The 26,071-nt window shown below is 41.1% G+C and overlaps 3 protein-coding genes across 5 annotated transcripts; 2 read left to right on the top strand and 1 right to left on the bottom strand.

The window, feature by feature from the left end:
* Positions 1-4,993: 4,993 nt before the first annotated feature.
* slc25a47a (solute carrier family 25 member 47a) lies at positions 4,994-9,704 on the bottom strand. 3 transcript variants are annotated; one of them, XM_028397363.1, is made up of 6 exons: positions 9,424-9,704; positions 8,881-8,952; positions 8,729-8,800; positions 7,732-7,847; positions 7,369-7,627; positions 4,994-6,090 (listed from the first exon to the last, which is right to left on the bottom strand). In XM_028397363.1, exons 1-6 carry the CDS (start codon positions 9,458-9,460, stop codon positions 5,792-5,794), a joined length of 855 nt encoding a protein of 284 aa, XP_028253164.1. In that variant the 5' UTR covers positions 9,461-9,704; the 3' UTR covers positions 4,994-5,791. The 3 variants fall into 3 exon arrangements, with proteins under 3 accessions (XP_028253164.1, XP_028253163.1, XP_028253165.1); XM_028397362.1 differs by having other exon boundaries at positions 7,732-7,911; positions 8,881-8,924; positions 9,424-9,701; XM_028397364.1 differs by having other exon boundaries at positions 8,881-8,924; positions 9,424-9,701.
* Positions 9,705-9,981: 277 nt separating this feature from the next.
* LOC114429196 (mitochondrial basic amino acids transporter-like) lies at positions 9,982-16,426 on the top strand. The gene is made up of 4 exons (XM_028398094.1): positions 9,982-10,394; positions 12,193-12,236; positions 12,417-12,500; positions 13,925-16,426. Exons 1-4 carry the CDS (start codon positions 10,367-10,369, stop codon positions 14,693-14,695), a joined length of 927 nt encoding a protein of 308 aa, XP_028253895.1. The 5' UTR covers positions 9,982-10,366; the 3' UTR covers positions 14,696-16,426.
* Positions 16,427-22,550: 6,124 nt separating this feature from the next.
* Positions 22,551-25,295, top strand: vrtn (vertebrae development associated). The gene is made up of 3 exons (XM_028397758.1): positions 22,551-22,684; positions 23,145-23,476; positions 23,562-25,295. The coding sequence occupies exons 2-3, from the start codon at positions 23,165-23,167 to the stop codon at positions 25,293-25,295; spliced, it is 2,046 nt and encodes a 681-aa protein (XP_028253559.1). The 5' UTR covers positions 22,551-22,684; positions 23,145-23,164.
* The last annotated feature ends 776 nt before the right edge of the window (positions 25,296-26,071 follow it).

Raw genomic sequence — 26,071 nt, 5'->3', positions numbered from 1 at the left:
CATAAAAATGTAATAATATTATTATATACATGGTAATTTATGGACAGATACAAATTAGTGCTTGTGTTGACTTACAACTTCATATAAAAAAAACAAAGCAGCCACTCTGTAAAAACGTTAGTTCGGGAAATGAGAAGTATATTACAACAACTGTCACAGTCACGTTGGCTGTTGCATGGTGACTCGCATGTGGCCACGACCACATAACGGCCACACAAGCGACTAAACTGACTGTTGCTGGTGCCAACAGAGAATAAATGAGAAGAATCACAACCACATAGAAGCATTTTCAGAAGATCAGATATGTTCAGTAATTAATTGGGTGCAGACTTGTATTTTCATGTAGAGTGGAGGTCTGCTTCAAACAGAAGTTCGAAGCTGCACCGAGGGGAAACAAAAGGTTGAGGCGTCATGCGGTCTTCCAAAAGGATACAAGGCTTCTTTGTCAAGAAGCCCAATTTCCTCCTGAGCTGCGTTGGAATTACAGGGTTCATGTGAGTGCAGCAAACCGCCCCTATCCCCGAAACACCTCTAGGGCTCCCAGCAGATCTGGTCCTTTTTCCACTGTGATTATAACACTGCAGTGTGTGAAGTTCTTTGAAGCTTTTCTTCCTTTTTAGGTAATGTATACACGGTAGCAGCAATCAATGGGTGTGAGCTGGATTTAGCTGTAATCTGCTAAATAAACTTAATGTAATAGGATTATCTTATAATAGACTGCAATTATTATTTCCTGCATTGAACATAACTATACACTAAGCAGTGACGAGAGCAGGTTTTAAGTGAACCTGAAGGAAATGTACAACTAGATTATATTCCCGTTAGGGAACATATGACAACAACTGATAGTCAATGACTCAACATGGCAGCTACTATAAAGATCAGGGTCACACAGTTTGTACAACTTAATGCTTGTGTGTGCATTGGAGGCTGGATGGTTTTGAAAATGAGCAGGTGCATCTTTTAATGCAGCCTAACCTGGATGTGGACCTCAGCCATCCTGAACCTGACGAGTTGGATGGATGTTATAGTTTCTCCCCCACTCACCCACCAATACATATTGCTGTTGTCTAGCCAAACCCAAAGCTGGTGTTTGGAGCACATGTTGAACTGCTTTTGTGAAAGCCTCCGAAGATAGGAAATGCAGACATTGCAATGACAAGCACGACATGTGCCAGAATCAAACAGGAGAAAACATCACGCTGCCAGAAAAAGTCAGGACAGAAAAAAATACATAAAATAAACCTCAGGTGGATGCCTGATGTCACTTTTTACTAGCAGCTAAAGTAGGAGCTGAGATTGAGTCAGAGAATGCAGCAGGATGGCACTCAGACTTGATAGAAGTCCAGAAAACTTCAACTTGTAAGGACCACAAAACCTTTCCGTCTGCTGCCACCATGACAAGTCTAACACATAGCAACACCCAGTACTTACACTTACAACCACAAGTGGGTGCCAGATATGTTCACAGTGATCCTTTTATATATTGAGTTCATGTTATGCATTCTGGGCTGTAATGGGACAAGAGGAGAAAAGTGCCTGAGGAATTTGAAAAGTGGGAAAAACTGGGGACATATGTGCTTGAGGGAATGCTGTTGTGGGTGTTTACTGCCCCGCCACACCAATTAGCAAAGCTCTAGAGAAGATTTGGTATTTATGGCCAACTTATGGATCCTTTAAGCTTCTTATTGTGGGTGACCTTAACCTCATAAGGGTATCCAGCAAAACAGACAAACTGGAAGCTCTGTTTTGAATTAAATTGTTCTTAACAGATGAAATGAGGAATGTTTTCTAGGAAACAAACCACTTCTGGTGTTCTGGGCTGGATATCAGTGCACAGCATGGATCAGAGGCCACACAAAAATAAAAAAAAAACTCACACTTCCACCACCATCCATTATGGATAAAGCTAGATTACTAACATCTGTGTGAACAATCCAGATGTGTGTTCTTATTTTGACAGAATAATTTGATTCCCAAACCAACACTTATGGGGTTGTAGATGGAGGTCTAGGCTCTCTCGCTTCACCTCCCCCTCTACCCCCTTCTCGGATGATGTCACTTCGGGGTAACACATTCTATCTGTACATTCTAGTAAGGTGGTCTCCCCTGGTTGATCTACTTGGTTAGGTTTAGGAAAGGGTTACATTACAACATTGTCATCTCTCCTCTGCCTCTCCTGTGACTTTATCTTTTTCTGTTGTTTAATTCACTGTATATTTCAACATGGCAGCAGGTCACAACATTTTAACGATAAACTTCCGAAGACTCATTTTCAGTCTTGAGTTTTTGAAAAGAAACATGGGAATGATGATCTGATGCTGGAAACTTTTTTCACTATTTTCATCATCAGTGTTCTGTGCAAGAAATGAAACAAGTGTCATTTCAGACAGAGCTTCAGAAGGATTTATTTAACATGTCCTTTCCTCCTTCCTTTTGCTGGTTACTTCCAGTTGAGGTACTACAGCGCCCCCCCTCCTCCACCTTCATCATCACCTTTTACTCCTTCCTGCGCATCTTAGTCATCACAACGAGTCAGACTTTTCCTGATTGCAATCTTGATTAAACAGATTTTTTTATTTTCCTTTTTTCCACATGTTCAGAGCCGTTTCTTATTATATGTATAGAGTCATTTTAAACAGCGCCTTTTTCTTCACGTCTCATCTTGTATTAGTTGTATTTTTGATGTTTTCTGTCCAGCCCCTCTCTCCCTCTCTGTTCCCCTCTCTTTCTAGCATCTTCGCCTTCCTTTTCATCCCTCCCACCTCTCTCCATTTTCTCCCAATTGATGCCATCTGAGGTTGCAGGCCCAGGCCGTCGAAGCTGCAAATTTACCCAGCAGCACACGTCACTAACAGGGGAGCGCAGAGCTCCCAAAATAGCCCAAACAGCAATTGGTGAAAAGGGGGCCCAAGTGGTAGTTACCAAGGACCGATTCTGACAACAAAATGAAGCTTACCAGACATTATGTGAACACCCATCATTTAATGAGTCACCCTCACAGTCCCTGCTGGTTGATTTATATTATGTGCTTTGGCATTATTTTGGACATTTAAAGTTTATAAGATTTTTGTTTTTAGAACGAATTTTATTCTTTTACACAACTGCCCACAGCATGTGCCTCTTTATGATCAGGGACGTTTGACCACAACATCACTCTAAAGTAAGCCTCTTCTGACATGAGTCATATGCTAGAACTCATCCCACTGATCACCTTATTAAACTGCCAACACAATATTCAAACCTGGAAAAAATGTGCTTTATGCAACATGTATGAATGCTTACAGGCAAGTGTGTCTGCTGGTCATCCAAAATGTGATAATCCAGATTAGAAAGAGCTTTTGGATAAAACACAAACGAACAGGTCATGTCAGAGTCAAGAAATTAATTAAAAATAACAATGAGAAGGTGTTACTATACTCATTCCATGACCAACCGGCCTGTAACTTTATTGAATGAGCTCTTTGGATGCTTGCATAATTGTGGGTTGTTGTTGCATAAGGGGGAAAGACATGCAGGGTTTAATTAAAAGCAGCTAACAAAGGCAACATTCAAGGGTTTTCTTGTTTCACAGTACAGAGTGCAATTCCTAGAATTTCAGCAAGAAGTATGCCATTGTGGAAAAAGCCTGCGTTTATGAATCCTGGAACATACTTGGAACAAAAAGAAAGGCAGTACACAGATCCAGCTCCAATTTATGTATGGCCAGACTGTTAACCAGATCAAAGGCTGTGAGTTACACAGACCTTATCGTGATTGTTTTGTTAGGTCACTCTCAGCTAATTAACTGCGTGTGCTATGAATCACGTTTTTTCTCTGCTGTCAAGTCTAATGAGCTGTTTGTAAGTAACAAAAAGTGGATTTGAAGATGCACAACAACACACTATAAATATTTCAAGCTGATGCTCTTTATGATTTGTTTTCTCTTGTTTATAGCATTCGAACCAAAAGTCTGCCACAGACCTGACTGAAAACAGAACTCCTACGGGTCTCACCCAAAATGACCCTCCTTTATCCTCTGAGTAAATCTGTCTTTCGTCAGGCAATTAAATCATTACAGTTGAGTTGTTTATAATGGGTCTTTATTGCACCCATTGTAGGATAAGCATGAGCCAATTACACATGTAAAACAATTGAAAGCATTACTTTAGCACATATTTCATGTGGAGTTAATACTCGGCAGCCCACACAAGTAAGAAAGGCAGACAGGGAAAGGCAGGAGTTATTGCAGTCATAATGACTGTGGACCAGTGTTTCAGACGTTTTCAGGATTCCATTTAATATTGCTTATGGCATAATCTGATTTAGTAAATTACTCCGCTGAACAAGGCCTGTTTGTCCTGCTAACTCAGTTTGTAAGGGAATAGAAAAAGGTGTCAGCTTCATCTAAATGCTTATGCAAGGGTTATAACCTTACTGGGGAGTTTTTGGGGCAGATGATGCCTTTGTTTCCTTTCTCCAATAGACGTTGTGGTATCACGGGCCACATCTAAAGGTTCTAATTCACTGACAGTGAGACTAACTTTATGGCGGAGTTAAGTATTGGCCAGCACGTGAGAGGGGACACCTCAGATTGTTGTGTGAGAATCTAAAACATGTGTTTGCACAGGAGTATCATACAGTTTATTATTGCAATGCTTGTTAAATTACACCAATCACATGCCCTGCAATCATAAACATTAAAGATTGTCATTTTGCAGTAAACACCTCATTGATTTTATCATTCGAACTATTGATTATTCTATTAAACATGTTGTGTAGGCAGTTATACAAATGTCAGTATATGCCTTTCTTGCTTGGTAGCAGTGTTTGTGGGTGAAAGTTATATTCTGTAAATGTGCTGTAATCCCGCTGTACATTATAGGCGCTCTGTTCACTTTCTATGTGTGTCCAACATTTTGCGCTGATGCACTTAAAACACATTTTACCTTCATTTTCTTACAGTAAATCCACTTGTCCCCCCCCCCCCCCCATTAATTACCAGAGAGTTTAACACACTTTGAACAACTACCTTTATTGTGAAAGGCACAATTACACAAATAAATTACAAGACAATAAAATACTGGACTTCCCTCAACCTCTGATATTGAGCCAGTAGTAGTAGTTAATGTTTGTTGCTTATTTTTTGATAATTTCCCCACGAGGATTAATAAAGTAAATCTTAATCTTAATCTTAATCTTCAAAAGTGATATGTTAGCAGAAAACAGACAAAATAGTCAATACAATAGTAGTTTTACGAATAAATACTCCAGTTTAACAAGCCTTACAACAATATATATTAAATATAACATTTTCAAAACTGATATGTTAAAACAAATTTTTTCAACTGTAACATTTCCCTTTCCAAGATCAGAGGTCCTGATAATGTGCAAACACACGGCGTGGACGGGAAACATTACCCCTTAACTGTGCGAAATGCAGCTATTCCTAAGACCTTTTGTGGTCTTGAATATAGTCCAATATTTCTAAAAATCCATTAGTTTAAACATGAATAAAAGTTTCTTGTGCATTGCTCCTTTCCAGCAGACATATTCCTTGCTGGTAAAGGAGGCCATCTAGTGGTCAAACTGATTATAGTACAACTTCTGGAGCTAACAGTGAACAATAAAAATAAAGTTCCCTTTTCCATGTTAAGATATATTATCTCATGAGATAGTTCATAGTTAAAGAGGAAACCATAATTCCTTTGAAATATTGCAGTGCAGTAAAAAAAGTTAACACAATAAAATCAACAGATCAATAGTGTAATACAAGTCACTGTGACCAGAGGTAGTCCATGTAATTCCATCCTTATAAAGGGGGGTCACTTTTGGGTCCTGCCCGGAGAAAACCTGATAGTACCTCATATGTATAAAACACCACCATGTTGACGGGGAATGCACGCAGACAGTTGATGCCTAAGCTCCTGAAGAAGACCCCAGCTCCCTCCACCCTCACAGTCTCAGCAATGCAGTGAAAAAAGCCCTTGTATCGCTTCGTCTCCCTCATTCCATCCATCTGCAGACGAGCTTTGATTACATCCATGGGTGTTCCTACAGTCCAGCCTGCCATTCCTGCTAACCCACCAGCCAGCATTACAACCCTCCAATCTGCAGGAAAAGAAACAAAGAAGATGGAACTGGTTTACATGCATGCTATTATTCCACTTGTATTATAAATAATACATTGTTGAGAACTTAGATTCAGCCCTTTTTTCCCTTCAAAAAATACATGTAAAACTGTAGCTGGGGTCACATGAAAGTGCCTTACACAAACCAACCTGGCAACAGATAGCAGTGAGAAACGCATACCATATTTTCCAGACTATAAGTCGCACTTTTTTTCATCCTTTGGCTGGGTGTGTGACTTATACTCAGTTGCGACTTATATATGAAAAAATATACAATTAGATAGCCTTGTGTCCTGACGTCCCATTACAGATATAATGGTAGCTGTTCAGTCCCTCTCCTGATGGTTCTCTTCCACCTCCAGCTTGTCCACACTTTGCATTCCGAGCATAGGTGACGCATGTGGTCAATATGTCGCTAATTCCAGACAGCTATATGAGCGCACAGTAGTCTGCCTTTTACTCGTTTACAGGATATTTATAGGGATTTCTGTGCGTGTGTCTCACTCTCAATGCCCTGCAGCCGCACCACTTAAGTTAAGACGAATTCAGGAGGCAACGTTAGGCTAAAAACATAGTGATTTACGCTGACCTGCTGGTGCGACTAATAATCTGGTGCGACTTATCTATGTTTTTTTCTTATTTATTAGTCATTTTTTGGCAGGTGTGACTTATACTCCGGTGCGACCTATAGTCCGGAAAATATGGTACTTTAAAAATAACATTTAATACTTCTCTTTATATACACACACAAATACAACGCTAACTCTTTCCAGAAGTTGGCTGAGGAGTACATAGTGTGGGTTTCTTCATCACAAGGTGACAGAGAACCCCTGTGTAAACATATCCATCACTACAAAGGCACTGACTGTCTTTGTAGCTTCTCACTTTGAAAGGAGCTTGTGTAAAGAGCTCCTTTTCTCCTTGCATCAATGAAAGTTTTTTTTAAAGAATATAAAAGAAATAAAATATTAAGGAGAAAATAAGAAAGTGTGTCATTGCAGAACATACGATGCTGTAGTGACTAGGCAGACATTAAAAGTCCACAACAACTACATGTCCGCACCAGATGCGAACACCTGTCTGTGTAAACTCTACTTTTGAGTGTTCCCTACATGAAGCACAATGAATCATTACAATGAACTCAAGTCACTGCTGATTTCATGTCAGATATATTGCGTTTGTGTTGTATTATATAACAATAAATGTGATATGAAGAGACTCATACACAAAAGCAGGCACTTTTGTCTTTGTCACTCACCTAATTTTTCCTTTCTATTGTCTGTCAGCCATTCACAGACGGTTGAATAAGTCAAAAAGTACGTGGAGTATGAGGGTCCATCTCTCAGGATGAGTGGTAGCACCCCTCTGTAGAGACCCCTGAAGCCCTCCTCTTTAATGACGCTCAGCAGACAGTGGACTGGACCTTGATACTTAGGTTTGCTGGATCCTCCTCTCTTGGACTCTGTTTGGCATTGAAGGCGTACCTTCACTATGTCACCTGGAGACATCACTAATATCTTTTGGAGGCAGATATGGAAAGTAGACTCAGATGATATCTCAAGCTATACATACAGTATAACTGCGACATATAAATCAACAATATTCAGATGATCTACGATACCTGAGCTATTCCGCCTGCCAATCCAGAGAAGAAGACTTCTAACTTGGTGTTTGGACCAGTGCCTCCGCACCGTGCCTGGCTGAGACACTGCAGGCAGTTCCTGTATGTGCCAAACACTACAGAAGAGGTCATGGACACTGTAGTAATGGGCAGGGACATGCCTTTGAAGAAGCCATGAAACTGAAGGCACAGCAGAGTGAAAACAAAAAACAAAAACAATTTTACCATCTCAATCTCTATTCTGCTCCTCCAACATTATAGTACAGTGGAAAACTCTGTGCTATATGGATGTGCAGACTGTAGCCTATCTCCCACCTCATTTTATACAACAACAGTACCCTGAGCTCTAAAAATGTACATGACTCAGATAAACATGACACCTGCTGTGGCAGCTGCTGTTTCTCAGCTGTCACTTTGGCAGTAGAGGGTAATTTCAATGACAATAATAACAACATAGGTATTGTGACAAACACTGCATTTGACCAATTGCTATGTTTGTAAGTCAAATCTACTCTTTATAGATAAGAATGAGTAAAAGTCTTAATCTTAAAGCTTCTGCTTTACATTTATGTGAGACACCTAGGCATTTTAATATAATACTCCTTTATATAGTTCTCCTGCTCTTTATTTCTTACTTGTCTTACTACATTTAAACTAACATTTTTATACAGGAAGTCTCCACCAGCTGTTGGTGAATCAGGGTGCACCCAGCAGGGCCTCATTCCAGATATTAACTCCATGCCATACTATGTGCCTTCACAGGCCATGTCAAAATGTATTTTATAATCTAAAACATTGCTGCTTTTGTTCCAGATGTTTGAGAGCCCACTTTTACTTTGTAAAAGGATCCTCGGACTCCCCTGACCCTTTCTTTCACACCTGTTGTCCCCAGTTAGAGTTGGGGGAGCTTTAACTGGCAGTCTCAGTTTCTAAGGGTGTTTTTTTTTCCACTTAACAACTTGTATAAAGCACACAGGATCGTGCCTGTTTCACTCACCCCTTCCTTTGAAAATGTTGCTGCCACACATTGATATACTCCAGTGAACTGTTTCTGGGTTTGGATCCGGACCTAGAAGAATTTAAAAATATCATGTAAAACTCATGTTTCTGTCTCGCAGGCACATGACTCTGACAGTAGTGTTAGTGTACCTTTACTGTGTCCAGAGGGTGGCCCACTGCAACTCCACATGCTCCTGTGGGTGTCCAGAGAGAAAAGACAGCCTCAAGGACACAAAATGGACATGTTGATGCTACACAAGGACATAAAGCTAAAAAGGCTCATATGACAGTATACTGTTTTCCTGTCAATTATAAAAGCAATACTTTGACTTATAAAGAGTGTGCAGATATGAGGTACAGTATGTTGATATAGTTGTCTATTGAATAAAGTCACAATATTTTGACACCTCAGGTTGATAAAACGTGCATTTTCCCCTTTATTCAGTGATAGACTTACTTAATGAAGACACACATTAAATTATAAGCGTGCAAAAAAGACGTAATATGAAACTGTAACAGAGTGTCGACTGTTCACAAACCACGGTCTGAGTCGTGGTTTTAATAGGACGTGATTGAAATAATAAAATGTTACACTGACGGGGAGCAGAGAAACACGAAGAGCCGCTTCCCTGTGTTAGCTATTTTGGCTAATACACCAGCCACCGATGCTAATATTATGTTAACTGCCGTTACCTGCTAGTGATCCTGACACAAAATCAGCGATATACATCCTGTCGTATGGTGACTGTGAGACACAAACATGTCAGATGTAAGCCCATTGCTCCACTAGCATGAGCTATCCATAACCTTGAATGGGTTGCTGTTACGTGACGTACGGCGGTGGCGTCACAGCATCAACCGTCAAACAGCGTTGACTTTAAAACACTGGTTCCGATTTTTCCCGAATGCAGCCGAAAAACGGCACTGCACGTACTGTACGTTTGGCTTGTGAACGGAAGTCTTAAAGTTTAAAGCCACATGATACATTTTCCTTAATGTATGTTTATAGACCTTATATACCGTATCATTTACCAACTGTCAAATGAAAATTGACTGTAACCAAAACCAAAACATTACGTGTACACATTTCAACTACATTTGAGAGCCCAATAAAAAGCGAGGATTACGTCTGAATCGAGGTGTCGGCGTTATCTCTGCGCTCTGATTGGACAGAAACTTTAGACGGACCCGACGTAAAGCCCGCCCCCTGTGTGTTACTTCCTGTGACGCCACTCGCGTGCCACAATAAACCTCCATGATACAGACACCGGGGAGAGGTAGTCCGCATTGATTATAAACACCACTGCGGTTCATGGAGGGCGTGTAAGGCAATAGGGGACTTTTACCAGAACAAATAGAGCAACATATCAAGCTAAATAGCTGCTTAGAGAAATTACATTTGTTAGCATTTGTATATCGTAGAAAGGGACCTGTAACTAGCTAGCGAGTGCTAGCTAACATAAACGCTAACTGAAAGTGTAAATTAATTTTGGCCCATTAGCTAGATTGAACAAGACACTTTCAAGTGGGTCGCAGAGTTAACGGTTCTGAGGAAAACTGAGTTTGAAGTGTAGTTGAGAACCGCTTCTCTTAGATAGTGATAAGTCCTTCAACTGGGTGACATTGAAGATCAGTGATGGACTTCGTTGCTGGATGCATCGGAGGTAAGTCAGTGACAGCTCCACATAGGGTGCCTCGTTAGTTGATATTTGATCCACCTTGTTTTGAGACAGCTGAAACTAAGTTTTGCTTTAAACGGGAGAAAAACAAACATGCACCAGCACCGCCTATTATAATAATGTGATGCAACTCTGTCACAAGATTGCAACCGCATTTTCGAAATTCCACCGCAGGCCATCTGGTGAGATGACTGTGAAGTGAGATTAAGATTTAGCAGGTTAGGATAAATTAGTTAATGATAAATGTTTTGTTAAGTTATTAAGTAATTTTAAAAGGTTTTATTTGATACGTCCACGTTACATATACACCCGGTTCATTCATCAAATCAACTTTATTTGTCAGACAGTGACAGACAAGTTAATTGCTATAATATCTTCAGCATACATTGACCGATTTCAGCCATTCAACTATCAAATATCTAAAATGTTCATCTCACAGAGGACATTCTGGGTCAACTTTAAGTTTTTTTTTCAAATAATAGTTTTTTAAATATTAGGCAATTTTGGTGTCATTTTTAATTTCTTCTAGAGAAAAGCTATCTCACAGAGGCTAATCCAACTTTATGCACATCCCTGCTGTCACACAAATTTATAGTATGCAAATATTCCACAAGTGCAACCGAAGCTTTCTGGCCTGGATGGCTTGGCTGCTTACGGATCGACACGCCACACACAGAAACTATGAATCAGTACACACACCCCTTCACAGTCCAATCCCAAGCTTTCTTTATTTACAGTGTCAGGCCCTGAGCTCTGATGTGACAGACCATGTGGTTCCTCAAATTCAGGGTACCATGTACAGGCAGTGGAATGCTGCTGAATGCCGTTAAAGCTTGGCCTAGTTTGTGCTTGGCTCAAAAGCTCCAAACTGAAATTGACAGTGAAGTCTTTACTCACAAATAAATAAATGTACACATTGAAGGAATTTCTCCTTTGAACAATGATGCAACACCCTGTGCTCTGCGTGTTTCTCAGGTGCTTGTGTTCTTTTCCTGGCTTACAGCTGGGACTCACTTCTGATTGGCTCTTTTTACAAATGGGTCATGTGACAGCGCAGGTGCTTATGCAGGATTATCTTGTTGCATTTGTTTACTGTGATGAGACACAGTCAACATTTTGTACTCTTGTCTTCATAGTTTTCAAACATTACAAATAAAACCAACAGCAAAGTGATGGCTTTTGGAATTTTTGGTATTATTTATTTGGACTATATAAAACTCAGTCGGTTATATATTGCTTAAGAAGTTATGCTCATGCAGTTGTTCTTATTTTCTTGGAGTGAAATTTATGGATACAGTCCTGTAATGGTGGTATTAACAATTTCATATCGTAATTCTGGTGGTGTCATGTTATAGTTTATTTTGATGGAACTTGGATGAGAAGGCCAAACTGGCATGGCAACATTGGGTATGCACTGCACAGCCTGCAGTTATGTAATGTTCAAAGGAGTGCTAAAGAAAATTTTAGAGGGTGTTGATGCCCAGTGAGTTGGCTAGAGATAAGGCAGTGTAACCCTTAAGAGGTTGGCAGTACACTGAACACTGCTCAACCAGACTCCAAGACTGGTAATAAAAGCCTGAAAATATCAAGGCCTGTGTACAAAGACTGTCAAGACTGAGTTAGTGTGAGTTCACATGGTCTAAGTTATGATATAGTCAATCTGGGTAATACTGGCAGATTTTATCAGTATAATGCAGAATTTTATATTTAATAATATAATATCCAATAGGCCTTTTCTTTATGCACTCAAAATCAACTATTCATGACTTACCTTTGCCTGTAGGTGCTGCTGGAGTCTTGGTTGGACACCCATTTGACACAGTAAAGGTAGGACCTTTGGACCTTGATTTGCAATTGAAATTCATGGAATATGTCTCAGTATTTCATTGCACACCTATGTATTTTTTTTATATGTGCATAACATACCTAACCATTTTTGTAAAAAAAAAAACATATCTATTGTATTTTCTAGAGTGCTATCTGATCTTTGCACTGTGTCTCTGCCAGGTCAGACTGCAGGTCCAGAATGTTGACAAGCCTCTGTATCGCGGTACCTTTCACTGTTTCCAATCCATCATACGACAGGAGTCGGTAGGTGGATTTCTCTTGCATATAATCAAGTGCTATGACTGATATCACTATTTGTTTTTTTTGCATGTACCTTTGTGGTGCTGTAAGGCTGTGATCTTGCTGCTCGTGACTCTTTGTGAGACCTATCTTTAGCAGTGTGCAGCTTTCCTGGCTGAACCTGGATACATTTTATGGTCTGTGGTAAAGTCAGTAAGGTCGGAGTAACTGATAGCAGAGTTATGTCAGACACTTTTGAGGCATCTTAAAGTCAGGGACACTTGACTAGTCTGACTTTGTTTGCTCACATTGAGTTGATACATGTAGTTTTTTGGACTGCTGGGTCTCACAATATTATGTTATAAAGATGAACCCCAGTGTGAAAGTTCAGCGTGCCTAAAGCTGGATCCATACTCCGCGAGACAAAGAGCGGAGAACGCGCTCCACGGGTGGTAAGAGATACAAAAAAAAGGTCTTTTCCGCACTGAGGTACCATACTCCGCGAGACGCGTGTGTGCAGAACTCCTCATACGGCCCGCCCACTAAACTATAAGGAAAGACTTTACTGAGTGTTTTTACACACCACAAGGACTTGTGCCATGGCAAGAGGGCATTATACAGAGAGGGTGCCTGCAACAGCGTGAGATGTCCGGAGATGAGTTGTGAAAATGCGACATTAAAAGTAACAATAGCAAAGATTCAGTGTTTGTGCCTTTATGACCACATTTGCACATCTACTGTGTTCCAATGTGCCTGCGATACTTCAAACTGTCCGGTGATGAGCTGTGAAGATGCGACATTAAAAGTAACAATAGCAAAGATATACAGACATTGTTAACGAGCCTATTATGCCCGGGTATGTAGGAGTATATAGAATGGTAATAACAGTCACCATCTGGTATGTGTGAATGTCTGGAGTTATTGGTGACAAATCACCCTGACTTGCCTTTCTTTCTTTCTTTTATTGCTCATCATGCAAAACCGGTATGGTCTTATCTAAATCTGTTGAATCAGCGCTGTTTATACACCTACCTATATACCTGGAGAGGCTCTTGCGCTTCTCCACTTTCATCACGCCCACAATAAATTCCGACCAATCACAGCATGGTTGCCGCACAGCCTTGAAAGACAAAGTTCGGCCCGGACCCTGTGCACAGGAGTGCGGATCAGCGGGCGGTCAGAGACAAAAAATGACGTCATTTTGTGGGCGTAACGTCTGCAGGGGGGGAAAATGTCTTTGTCTCGCGGAGTATGGATCCAGCTTAAATCTACGGTACCTTTTTCTTTTAAGTGTCAGCTCTGAATCTGCTTGTTTAAAAATGGGCTGAGTAACCTGAATAGTCAAACTATGAGCACAAAGCAATGTGATTAAATTAGTCAAGGTATTCAAAGGAGAGCCTTTGGTGTTATTTTATTGTGTTACTTGATGTTTGTCATCCTCACCACAGGTATTTGGTTTGTATAAAGGCATTGGATCCCCCATGATGGGCCTTACATTCATCAACGCTATAGTGTTTGGTGTACAGGGAAACACCATGCGACTCCTGGGACAGGACACTCCCATGAACCAGTTTCTTGCTGGTGCAGCAGCGGGTACTATACAGTGTGCTATCTGCTGTCCCATGGAGCTAGCCAAAACCCGCATGCAAATGCAGGGAACAGGAGAGAAGAAGTCTTCTAGGAAGCTGTATAAAAATTCGCTAGACTGCTTGGCTCGCATCTACAACAGGGAGGGAATGTGGGGAGTCAACAGAGGAATGGTGACCACGCTTATCCGCGAGACACCGGGCTTCGGAGTGTATTTCTTGGCATATGATGTGCTGACGCGCAGCCTTGGCTGTGAGCCTGATGACCGCTACATGATCCCTAAACTGCTGTTTGCTGGAGGCATGGCTGGTATTGCATCCTGGCTCTCCACCTATCCCGTAGATGTGATCAAATCACGGCTCCAAGCAGATGGAGTGGGGGGAGTCTACAAGTACAGCGGCATTGTTGACTGTGTGCGACAGAGTGTCAGGAAAGAGGGCTACATGGTGTTCACGCGAGGCCTCACTTCCACGCTGCTCCGAGCCTTCCCTGTGAACGCAGCCACCTTCGCTACTGTCACCCTCGTCCTAATGTACGCACGGGGGGTGGAGGAAGGACCTAAGGACTGTGAGTCGGCTCAGCCTAGCCACCACACACAGATACAGCAGCAGGCCCAACCCACCAGCCTGTGACAGCAGAGAGGTCAAACCCTCAATCTGGGCACTTTACAGGGGCATGGAGAGACAAAATATACATATGAGATCTTTTATGACTGTGTGACTGTTTTACATGAGACCAGCCATTCCCAGTTTTAAGTCAGACGATACCTGCACTTGCTTTTACTTTCCTTTCAACAAGGAAAAGAGATTAAAAACATATTTATTTTTAGCAATAATTTAAGTTTCCGTAAAGATGCAGATTTGTAAAGGGGTCAGAAACTGGAGGCTTTTAACTGTAGCGCCTATCTTTATTCTTAGAAGTATTTTATGTATGACATGGATCTGGACTTGTTACTGGAGCCATGAACTGGCTCCAGCACAATGACAAAACAATGATATCTCTACAGTATCTGGGAGTATGCAGTGTTTGACTGCATCAGTGTCTACACTTATTTTGAGTTCATTCAAAACTTTCCTGCCTTATAACATACGTTTATTTTGTGGAAGCTGAAGCACATGTCTGTACCTGAGCTGTATACTGTGAAGAGTCAAGTGAGTGAGAGAAAGCCAATGTAGCATGTGATGAGTGTGCAGAACGTGCACAACTGTCTTTTAAACCAAAAACCCCTGCAGCTATAATCTGATTGGTCACAGGAATCCAGTAGACACAAACCATGTTATGTGAAGGCCTGTTTTGTTCATCCAATTAATGTGAAGTGTTATTACTGTACATTTACTGCTGTATTAAAGGCCTAGCCCGGAAGTGGAGCATGGCACTGTACTGTATCTGGTACTGTCCCAATTTTATTTTATAATTGTTTTATATATATTTTGAGGGGAACATAAAAACAAAACAGTACCACAAATTTAGGGGACCGTTTTTTTTTTATTCTTTGAAGAACAAACAGAAGAAAAAACAAACATTTGAACAACATGTACTCAGAATCTCATCAAATCTGTTGTGCAAACAAACAAAATGATAATAATCAGGCAGCACATTGCGGTTGGAAGCTTTTGAGTACCGGTACATGAAACCCTCAAACTGCAAAAGATCTCCAATTATTTAACTGCACATCACCGAGTGTTCTGGTTAATAATGCTCAAGAATCCTTCACCTAATCTGGACTGGGGCTTTAATTAGATTTATTTATCAACAGCCTGTAGTAGCTTGAAGATGTAAAAATGGCAGTTTGTCTTCCTCTGTGTGTATCTGAAGACTTGTTTGTATTTAATCCTGAATGTTGCTGTTAAGACATAACGTCTGCTCCAATAAATGCACTAAAGTATCAGTACAATCTGCTCCTCCTGAAGGCTCTACCTGAAGGTTGTTATTTGTATATGAAAACTATCCACAGAGGGTGGGAAGTGACAGCTATAAAAACAAAAAAAACAGGTAACTGAAGTATGCTGAATGTAACACACTGGTAGTCACGCTCACAAGTGTCTGCTCGACACTTGTGAGAGTTGAAGGACACAATGATTTCTGGGAAACCTGCTGTTTAAATTTAAAAGTCAGTGCTGCTAATCATTGATCCAGCTGATGTGAAAGATGCAATATGTACAGAGTGTATCTGTGGAATGTGAGATTGTACTGAAGTGATTACTGTGTATATATATTCATACGTATATACATATATATATTTTTCATTTTTGTGTAGTGTGGTTCCACAAATGTTTATGCAGTTTTAAAGTCTGGCCTGGTTTGCTGTTATACTGAAGAGATGTGAACTGAAAAACTGAGACATGATATTTTTGTGTCGTTAATAACCTGTTTGTCACTAAACTTCTGTACAAATAGACAAATAGGTAAATAAAGATTATTCTGCAATCGACTGTGTCAATTTAATGCAACTTTTCTTTTCATTTTTGCAGACAAGTACAATGATATTTCAACACGTTCCACAGCTTTAACGCCATCTGCTGACCAGATGCAACAACAGCACAATGAAAAATAAAAAGACAAAACACAATGGTACTTGGTATCATATTGAAAGTGGGATTTTATCCTAATAATCTGAAGCAACTACAAGTAAATAGGCCAGTATAGTTCTCATTAACCTGTCACCTCTATGTATTGTCATGGCACTGTAGCATATATGGTCTTCATCTGTGATGATTGCTCCAGGGATACATGCACTGCCTCAAACTGCAATGTTTAAAATCACATCGTTATTTAAATGATCGTTATTTTTGATGATCGTTATTTTTGATGATCGTTATTTTTGATGATCTATGCACTTAAACCTGCTTGTCACTAGCTCACCTCTGTGTGAAAGATGAATACTACCCTTAGTACAACTTGTACAGCTTTGTGCTGCATTTTTTTTTATTTTATCTTGTTTGCAAAATATACTGTTTGGTTGTATAAAGACTGTTTCTAGTTATTCATTCAAATTATTTATATACTTCTCTATTTGAATATTGTGGTCGCCATTTTGCACTAAAGGGTTAACTGCGAAACTGTGAAGACTTGAAAGATTTGAAGACACTGTCTGTAACATCTGTTGTGTTGTTTCAGAATCGCGCTGTGATTCTTCTCTTGTTTTGTTTTGTCTCTGAAGGTCACCTCTTCTGACAGAGGAAAAAAAACACACAATGGATTTTAACATCTCTTTAAGAACAGTTGGCTGTCAAGCTCAAACATAAACATACAAAGCTGCACTGCTGAGGGTTGCTCTCTTGCTTTTTGAAAATCTATTATTTATTTTTTGAATTTAAATTGTGTGCTCTGTTGAGTTCCTGTCTTTGAAATTTCACTGCAAAGTCCATCTTATGTGTATCTAACACAAACACGATGGACATCCCAGCTCTCAACTATTCCCTGTGAAAGCAGATACTTCATAAAAGTATCATGGTTGTATGATACTGAAACTGTCAGCTTTTTGACGTATTTCGACAGACATTTGAGTGGATACCATCCTCGAGATCCCTTTACCACACCATTCAGTATCATTCACTTTCTTCTTCCTGAGTGACCCCTGTGTGCGTTTGTGAAGACAGTCATCATTCCTTCTTGCTGAAACATCCACTTCCAGCTCCAGGTTTTGACAGACAGCTTCACTATACCCTCAATCGCTGCTTGATTTGATGCAAAATTCATAGTAGAATCGATGATGCTGCCCTGAAGCAACAGAGAAACAATGTTGTTTCCACAGACATGCTTCACAGTTGGGGTGAAAGGCTCCAAACCTGTGCACTGTTGCTGTAAACTCTCCAGTTTTCAGTTTTTTTTTTTTTAACCTCACTGCTCATAACCTACGAGCATACACAACTTTTTGTGAGGTTCAAATTTTAATAGCAGAGGCAGCAGCAGACCCCAGACAAAACTGACCTTACTTTAAATTAGTCTTGTTTATGTCTAATCTAGAAACCAGATTTTGATTTTATGGATTTAATTACATTTTTGTGTATATAATAAAAAAATAATTTTGTCCAAATATGTCAAAAACACAACAATTACATTTTTCACTTGACTGAATATATGTATATGTTTTAATAGATTACTCTTTTGTGTATATATTATATATATATATATATATATATATATATATATATATAATATAAGTGTGTGCCTTGTTTTGCACACTGTGTACCTTCTGTACTTTTGGCAGAATTGACAATAACTTTAATAAAACAGAAGAGGCAGCATTAACTCCCCTCTAACAAATATAAGACCGTGTCAGTCAGCTGACTGAGGATGTTGGTAAATGCAGGAAGTGATGCTTCTGTTGACCAGTCAGTGAATCTGTTGCACCTTTTCACACAGGATGGCTGGAATCCTTCACATCACTGTGACGTTGCTGCTGCTTTATCTCATCAGGACAGGTAAATGTTAACACCATCTTATTTACTGTATTTAAAGTGTTCCACACAGTGGAGGAAGTGTCTTTCTTTCTTCTTTCCACAGGTGTATATGGAGACGAGAGTCGGATATTTGCTGAAATGATGTTAGATTTCAGTGTGGTGAAGAGCTGGTCTGCTATTATGTTTGGCATTTTACTGCAGGGGGGATAAGTGACTATGCTGCAATAGTCACTAATGGAGAGATTCAGACATCTGAATCCCAGGCCTATGACTCAGAATGCATTCTGCAAGTCAAAAATCTCACAGCGGGGGACATTGGATGCCATCGCTGCCAGCAGAGGCCGGGTTTCTTCTCTTCTTACAACTGTGAGTACGGTCAGGATTTTGTCTGGTGTGTGGGTTGCTAATAAGATCTGAGGAAGAAAAAGGAGAATAATCTTGGTCATGCAATCATTTTTTTTTCTTCCTTTCAGCCCCCTCGGCCGCCCCAGACTTTAACATTGTGCCAAGCACAGCGTCACTGCAGTGTGTTCTCTTCACCTACACAGAGCAGGGACACTGCTATACAGAACTACAACAAGAGATAAGTCTGATGTGGGTGGATGAAACTGGTGCTTGAATACTAGAGGACTCACAACATCAGATAAAGCAGCAGTCCTCTTGTGATGTAACTCTGATTGTCACCCGTCAAAGTCCAAAAAACAAGACGTTTAGGTGCCAGGTGACTGTGGATAGACACACGAGGTTGTTGGCTGATCACCAAGGTACAACATTATTCTTATTTACAGTTATAATTATACAAAAACATTCACTTGGCCATTTAAATCTCTGTTTTTAGGTGGAGGCACAGCTGGGGCTGCTGCAGGGGTGGTGGGGTGTGTGGTGTTGACAGCACTGATTGCAGCATCTGTTGTAAACAGAAGAAGAGCAAGTAAGTTCTCCTAAACTTCCTGAATCTATACAAGTCTGGTGAAACTATACAATCTTAATGTGCGTCAAGCTTGCACAACTTTGTACTATGTGGTGTTTGAGGCAATCATTTGCGTGTTGTGCCCTAAAAGTTCCATATCCTGTGGAAAATGTTTGGCAATAACCGTCACTGACTATCATTTTTATTCTATATGTCTTTTTCAGACATGCAGCTTCGTGACTCACCCATGACTACCAACAATGTAAGTCATCAAACCACAGAGAGAGAGAGAAATCCTTTATGTAAACAACATTAATAAATGAGTATTTCTGTGTAGGATGCAAATCAAGATGAGGTGATCTACGCTGATGTTATTTTCCCTGCTGCTGCTGGCTCAGGCAGAGTGCAGGTCCAGGACTGCACAGAGTCCACAGAGTATGCCAGTGTCAGATACTGCTGATGCTTCTTTGTTTGAGCACCAACTGTAACTGTTTAATATGTGAAATTGTTAATTTTAAATTTCACACCATTTTAGCCTTTTAGCCTTAAAAATGTGTTTGCCTCTTTTGCCTTTAATGTCATCTCACAACTATATATGTATAGTATAGTATAGTATAGTTATATAACTTATGTATTTACTGTGACAAATGACAAGTTTTTTGTTAATTTAAAAAATAAAACCTCAGCCTTCACAAGAAAAATAATCATTTTAGTAAAACCTTGCTGCCAATACATCAATAGAGACAGTAGAGACTTTACTGTCAGTGGTTAATTCAACATTAGTACAAGCATCACTGACCTTGTTGTGTACAGTTGTTGAAATAAACTTGGAGGCACATCATTCTAATACCTTCTTTATAGAATATAGCTACAACATCAGTTTTATCCTGGGTTTACATTGACAGTTTGACTATTTCCCTTTCAGTGAAATCAGGCCGATTTGACAGAAATTAATTGATTGGCCTCTCTTGTACAAACCAGACAGAGGAACTCTAAAATGTGCTGGCAGGCAACACTGCTTAAAAAAGGCACATTGTGCAGCGAACACTGTGGAGTGGCATATTTTAATGGTATTGATTTTTCTTTTATGTGATTGAGTGCAAACATTTAGTTTGGCCAAAAATCCAGCACTTCACTCTGGGCACAAGCTAAACCACTTCTCCTGTGCAAACATACTAAATTAATATTTGTGTGGAGTACACTGCTTGCTGCAGGGTCTATTCTCTCCAGCTAGTACACATAGACACACAAAAACAGCAGGTATTAGACTGCCGGAGCCGGTCCCAGTGTTGCCCTATTTGCATTTTAAATGCTTACAGCCAGCCCACTACTGTTCACAGTGCAGTGCAGCACAGCTAATCTACACACCTAAGGTGTGTGTGTGTGATTGACTTGTGGGGGTTGAGGAGATGCTGAAGACACAAGAGAGGAAGGGGGTGAATGTAGATGAGGAGCCATACCTGGATGAGTTAGAGGCTCTCGCTGCATACTGCATGTTATACTAATCAGATTCAAATTTGGATTTAAAAAGATGAAAGTATTCAGACCAACTTTTTGTGCAATTTGTTTAAAAGGAATTTAAATAAATAGAAGATGAAGGCAGGAAGAACAGAGGAGAGATAAAGCACCATGATGATGACTTATGTAGCTGTTATGTTTGTTCTTTATTGTATGATGTTAATTGCCTGTATGTTCCTCTCTCTCTCTCACTCTTCCATCCTGTCTTGTCTACCTCTTCTCCTCCTTAAACTCTCCCTTGTGAGTCGAGTCTCAACACTGTCTGCTTGCTCAGGGATTCAGGCTGTGGGTTTCTGTAAAGCACCTAAAGACAATGTTGATTGTAGAAGGTGCTATATAAATAAAATTTAATTGAATCAGCTCTGATTACAAGACCAGTGTAAAAGGTTATATTTAAACTAATTTGTATATTGATTATAACCTGTGTGTTCATTATAAACCATAAGATGATGCTGGTTGGGTCTTCTTCAGGTTAGAATATGTATTTCATCTGTACTTTTAGATGCCAAACATGTCCTTATTTTTCAGTATTGTGCAGTACATGTACCACAACCTGTTCGTTCATTTCTTTCAACAACTAAAAACACCATGAACAAATCTAAAGGAAGACAAAGAGTCACACCTATGGCCATACCTTTTAACAAGTGTGTGTCTATGTGCATTATCTCTATTTGGAGTGCAGATATCCAGACCTAAGAGGTGAAAAAGTATCCATTCTTTTCCAAACACCCCTCTAGACGGGGGCAGCCACACATTATTCAAATAGCTGATAAGCTTTAAGTCAAAGCCTTGAACCCCAGTGAACCCAGGCACCAGCTTGTCTGCAGAGGCCTCGGAGTGGACAGATCAGTGGGGGCCAAATGCTCCTGTCCCCTGTTGTGTGAATGTTGAGTGTGTGTAGAGGTACTGTAGGGGCTTGCGGGGGGTTGGGGGACAGTCGCTGGGATTGTTGTGCGTGTGTGGAACAAAAGGCTTTGATTACTGAAATCCTGCAAAAGGCAGGAGAAGGGAAGGTGTTAAAAGTGATACAGTGGAGAAACAAGCAGACTTGGAGCTCAGGAGTCTTCCTCATGGTCTCATGTCCACACCCTGTCTGCACATATTCCCTCTAATCCACAAAGCAGCCTGTAAAAGTGTCTACTAAAGGACAAATGCATGATCAGGAACAAGGTCAATGTATTGTTTTATGTTTATTTGCATTTATTTGTGTCTGCACACAGAGAGGGCTTCATGTATTTTAAATAAACTTCACACATGTCTTCTTTTAATGCAGCAGAAACAGCTACTGATGGCACTGAGGGGCACTTCACAAGTAACCTTGAAATTGAACTGTTGACTGTGGAGTTGGCTCTGACAAAAAAAAGCATAAACGTGTTGATCAAAAGGTAAAACGGGACCGATACCTGTTCACCTACACGGGCTGGCCCCTGTGTTCTTACCCCGACACATTGGCTTTTGTTAACACTTCACATTGAAATTGACCCTGGCTCGTCGGCTGGTGGAGGAGGTGGGGTGGGTGGGGGAGGAGGAGAAGGAGGGAAGAGGGGAGGTTTTTCACAGCGCAGAGACAAAAAAACAGCGAATCGACGATTGACTATTTCCTGATGGGAGGTGCTGCTTATCAGTCCCCCCAAATCTCCAGTGCGCACCAGTGGACAGGACACACGGGAGCTGCTCGCGCACAATGGACTAAAACTCTCAAGAGTGAGATCAGAGAATCAGAAAACCAGAACTTCACCCTCCGCTGCGTGACTTCCTCTGAGGCACATTTTAACACACAGGACACACAGGTAAGTGAAGTTTCCTCTTTGTTTGCTGATCAGGTGATATATTCAGGCCAAAACAAACGCAACGCAAAGCAGGACTTATTATCCAGCGTAGTAATGACTTTGAATTTTGATTAATATGAAGACGCGTATACTCTTTAATATAAAATAGGCTAATTTAAAGCACAGTATAACTTTTTTAACTTTTTCCCCCGGGAAGTATTTTTGATCAGGCATATTTTTAAGCAGTTGTGACCGTACAAAAACAAAGCTGAAAGGTTAGCCAGGTGATAAACAGACAAGAAGGCAGCTTAGGACCAGGTGAGGTGTGTTTATTTCAGTCAGAATACAAACTGATGCTGCATCTGCTGTGTAGAAGTTAAACCACAGTAGTTTTATAATCCAGTCTAGTGGTAACATGATCAAATGTTCCTTTTCCTTTTCCCAGGACAGTATCTCAGTATCTTCTGCTTTTCTCCTGCAGCTCTCATTATATCCTCAGGTATGATTCAGAGGGAGGAGGTCGTGCTGTCCGTTCTGGAAGAACTCCAGGAAGCCACGGAGAGCTCTGGCCTGGATGCTCTGACCAAGGTTGCTTTGGAGGTGGATCAGGTCCTCGCTCCTTTCCAGCTCCCCCAGACCCCCTGTCGAGATTTCCCTGAGTGGTCAGGCGTGGATGACGTAGCTCAAGGCCTGTACCCAAACGATGCCCCAGGGTCCCTCCTGCCTCTGTACTGTAATGGAGAAGGCAACTTGTTGTTTGATGCAGTCAGCACATTGTTGGTTGGCAACACTGGACTTAGCCTGGAGCTACAGGTAAGCCTGGTCTTTGTTGCTACATTTACACTACAGGAGCTTTTCACCTTTAATGATTGTAATGCTAAATCCATTATTATCACAGGTACGGACCGTGGTGGAGATGGTGCTGTGGAAGAGATACTACTTGTCCGGAATGATAGATTCTAAAATGATGCTCCAGGCTGTTCGCTTCAGTCTGTGTGCTGAGGAGTCTGAGGACATGCTCAATTTGCCTGTTGCAGTCTTGGAGGCCATCTTTGACGCAGATGTTAAAGCTTCCTGCTTCCCTGGGTCCTATGCTAACATGTGGCATGTGTACGCCCTGTCATCAGTTCTTCAGTTTAACATCTACTCCATCTACCCCTTATTCAACCCCAAGATCAGACCATATTTTAACAGAGTTATACGTCCAAGAACCTGTCCTAAGGGCCAGCCGCAAACCATCCACATCATGTGGTCAGGCGAGCTGCAGTCAGAGTCTCTGTTCAGGCCAAATAATTTTGTGGCACTTGTCCAGACAAGTGATCTCACATTTGGGAGCCCTGATAGTGAGCAGAGGGCGTCTCCCATCAAGGACGAGGAGCTTCTGACCCACGACTCGACACTGTCTTACCCTAATCTGAAAGACAAGTACAACATCACCAAGAGAACCTTCTACCGCTGGAAGAGGCAGTCACGGGAACACTGCAAAAAATCAGCTGCCAGGTATGAGGCAAAGTATTTCCTGCAGACATGCTATTTAGAGGGCAAGCTAATACCTCTGCACCAGTTTAAAGAAATTTTCCCTGGGATCTCAAGGTCGTCTTACTACAACTGGAAACATGAACTCCTGAAAACTGGCGGAACCTTCTCCACCTCATCTTCAACCGGAGAGATCAGTCCTGGGGAGAGCACTGAGCAGGAGGCCTGGTCATCACCTGAAGCAAAGCTGGACGAGCCTGACCACCATGACAGCGTGGCCAGCATGTTTGGCCTCAGCCTTGGCAAGCTGGAAGTGGAACGAGCCCAGAATTTAGCACACATGCAGGAAGCTAAACGCTGTCTTCAGAACTGCATTGCCATGAACACCTACTTCCCCTTCAGGATCTTCAAGAGAAACTTTCCAGGAATCTCAAGATCGACCTACTACAACTGGAGGAGGGAAGCCATGTTGTTCAACAGAGGTTACAAAGGCAGCAGTACCGGCAGCAGTGAGGATAGCTCAGATGCTGACAAGAGTCAAAGTCCAAAAAGCTTGTCACCAGTGCATCCTGATGTTCATCAGCCCTTTGTGCCGAGGATGAGGATCTGCAGGCAGAAGCACAGAAGTTTCAGGCAGGCATATGTGAGTAAAAAGCAGCTCAGAGAAGCTGCAAAGTTGCACATACAGAGGTCCAAATGTTCCCTGACAAAGTTCAGACTCAAGTTCCCGTCTATGTCCCCATGTTTCTACTGGCTGTGGCGCAACGGCCAGAGCCGCAAGAAGCTGGTTGCCCAGAGGGCAGAGGTTGATGTCCCAGAGATCCTGGAGAGCACAGGCACAGAAAGCACAGAAACCCTGCAGAGCCAGAATGTGCTCCCATCTCTAGAAACTTCCATCATGCCCTCGTTCAATCCCACACATTCAATGCACAGCCTTCACAGAGAGGCACCCACAGATGAGCAGATGTTTGCATTGGATGTTGTAGCTTTGGCCAACTTCAAGGCCAAGGCCAAGCTCTTCCTGCAGCAACGCTTTGAGGAGAAATCCTTCCCCACATTCAAAGAATTCAGGTCCTACTTCCCATTCACCCCACGTTCAACTTACTACATGTGGAAGCGAGCTTTGCATCATGGAGTGTCACTGGTTCACGGGTAACAAAGGGGCATGTAGGGGGAGGGGGGGCTCTGGTGAACTTCACATTCATACCTCTACATCTTGTTATAGACACACAACTTAGACTTGTTGACTTCACTTTCTTATAGACTGTTAGAACACAGGCTCAGCATCGAAATGAATTGTGTCCTTCCTCTGCCCCACCACCACCACACATCAGTCCTTCCTCCTGGACATTTGCACGTGTGTGAAAAGAGACTGAGTTGTGGGTTCGTTAAAGCCCTGCATGTTGCCCTGCAGGCGAAAGGCAGTTCAAAGCTGCAGTTTACCAGCATTTTGTTTGAAGCGTCTCTCCTCCACTCTGTTTTAATCAGACTTGGGGCCCTTGATTTTTTTTTTATTGTTGTATGATTTGTTAATGCTTATACTGTATGCTTTTTGTTGCATGAAATATTGATCTGAGAGATTTGTAGTGTTTTTTTTTTTCTCGGACTGAAAGCCAACATTATTTTTCAGAAAAGATTACTCCTTTGTTTTCTACTTTTTGACCAGTCCAATATCATAAATCTTGATCACACAGCTCAGGGTTTCACATTTGTGCACTGTTTTGGTGGTTTTATAATTGGCATTTTACAATTTTCTGTGACATTGTATTTGCACTAGAATGGTTCCTGTTACACCGTTGAATGTATTATCTTTGGCATTATGCACAATCTGGGTTAAGCTGCTCCTACAAATCTATGAGATATAACCTGAATATAGATTAAGAGATTTTTTTAATTATTTTTGTACACTCCTTCATTTCAAAACTACCTATT

This window comes from Parambassis ranga, chromosome 24, assembly GCF_900634625.1.
Source record: "Parambassis ranga chromosome 24, fParRan2.1, whole genome shotgun sequence".
Taxonomy (NCBI): Eukaryota; Metazoa; Chordata; class Actinopteri; family Ambassidae; genus Parambassis; species Parambassis ranga.
Note: the sequence above shows the minus strand (reverse complement) of the source record. Positions and strands in the feature narration are given on the sequence as shown.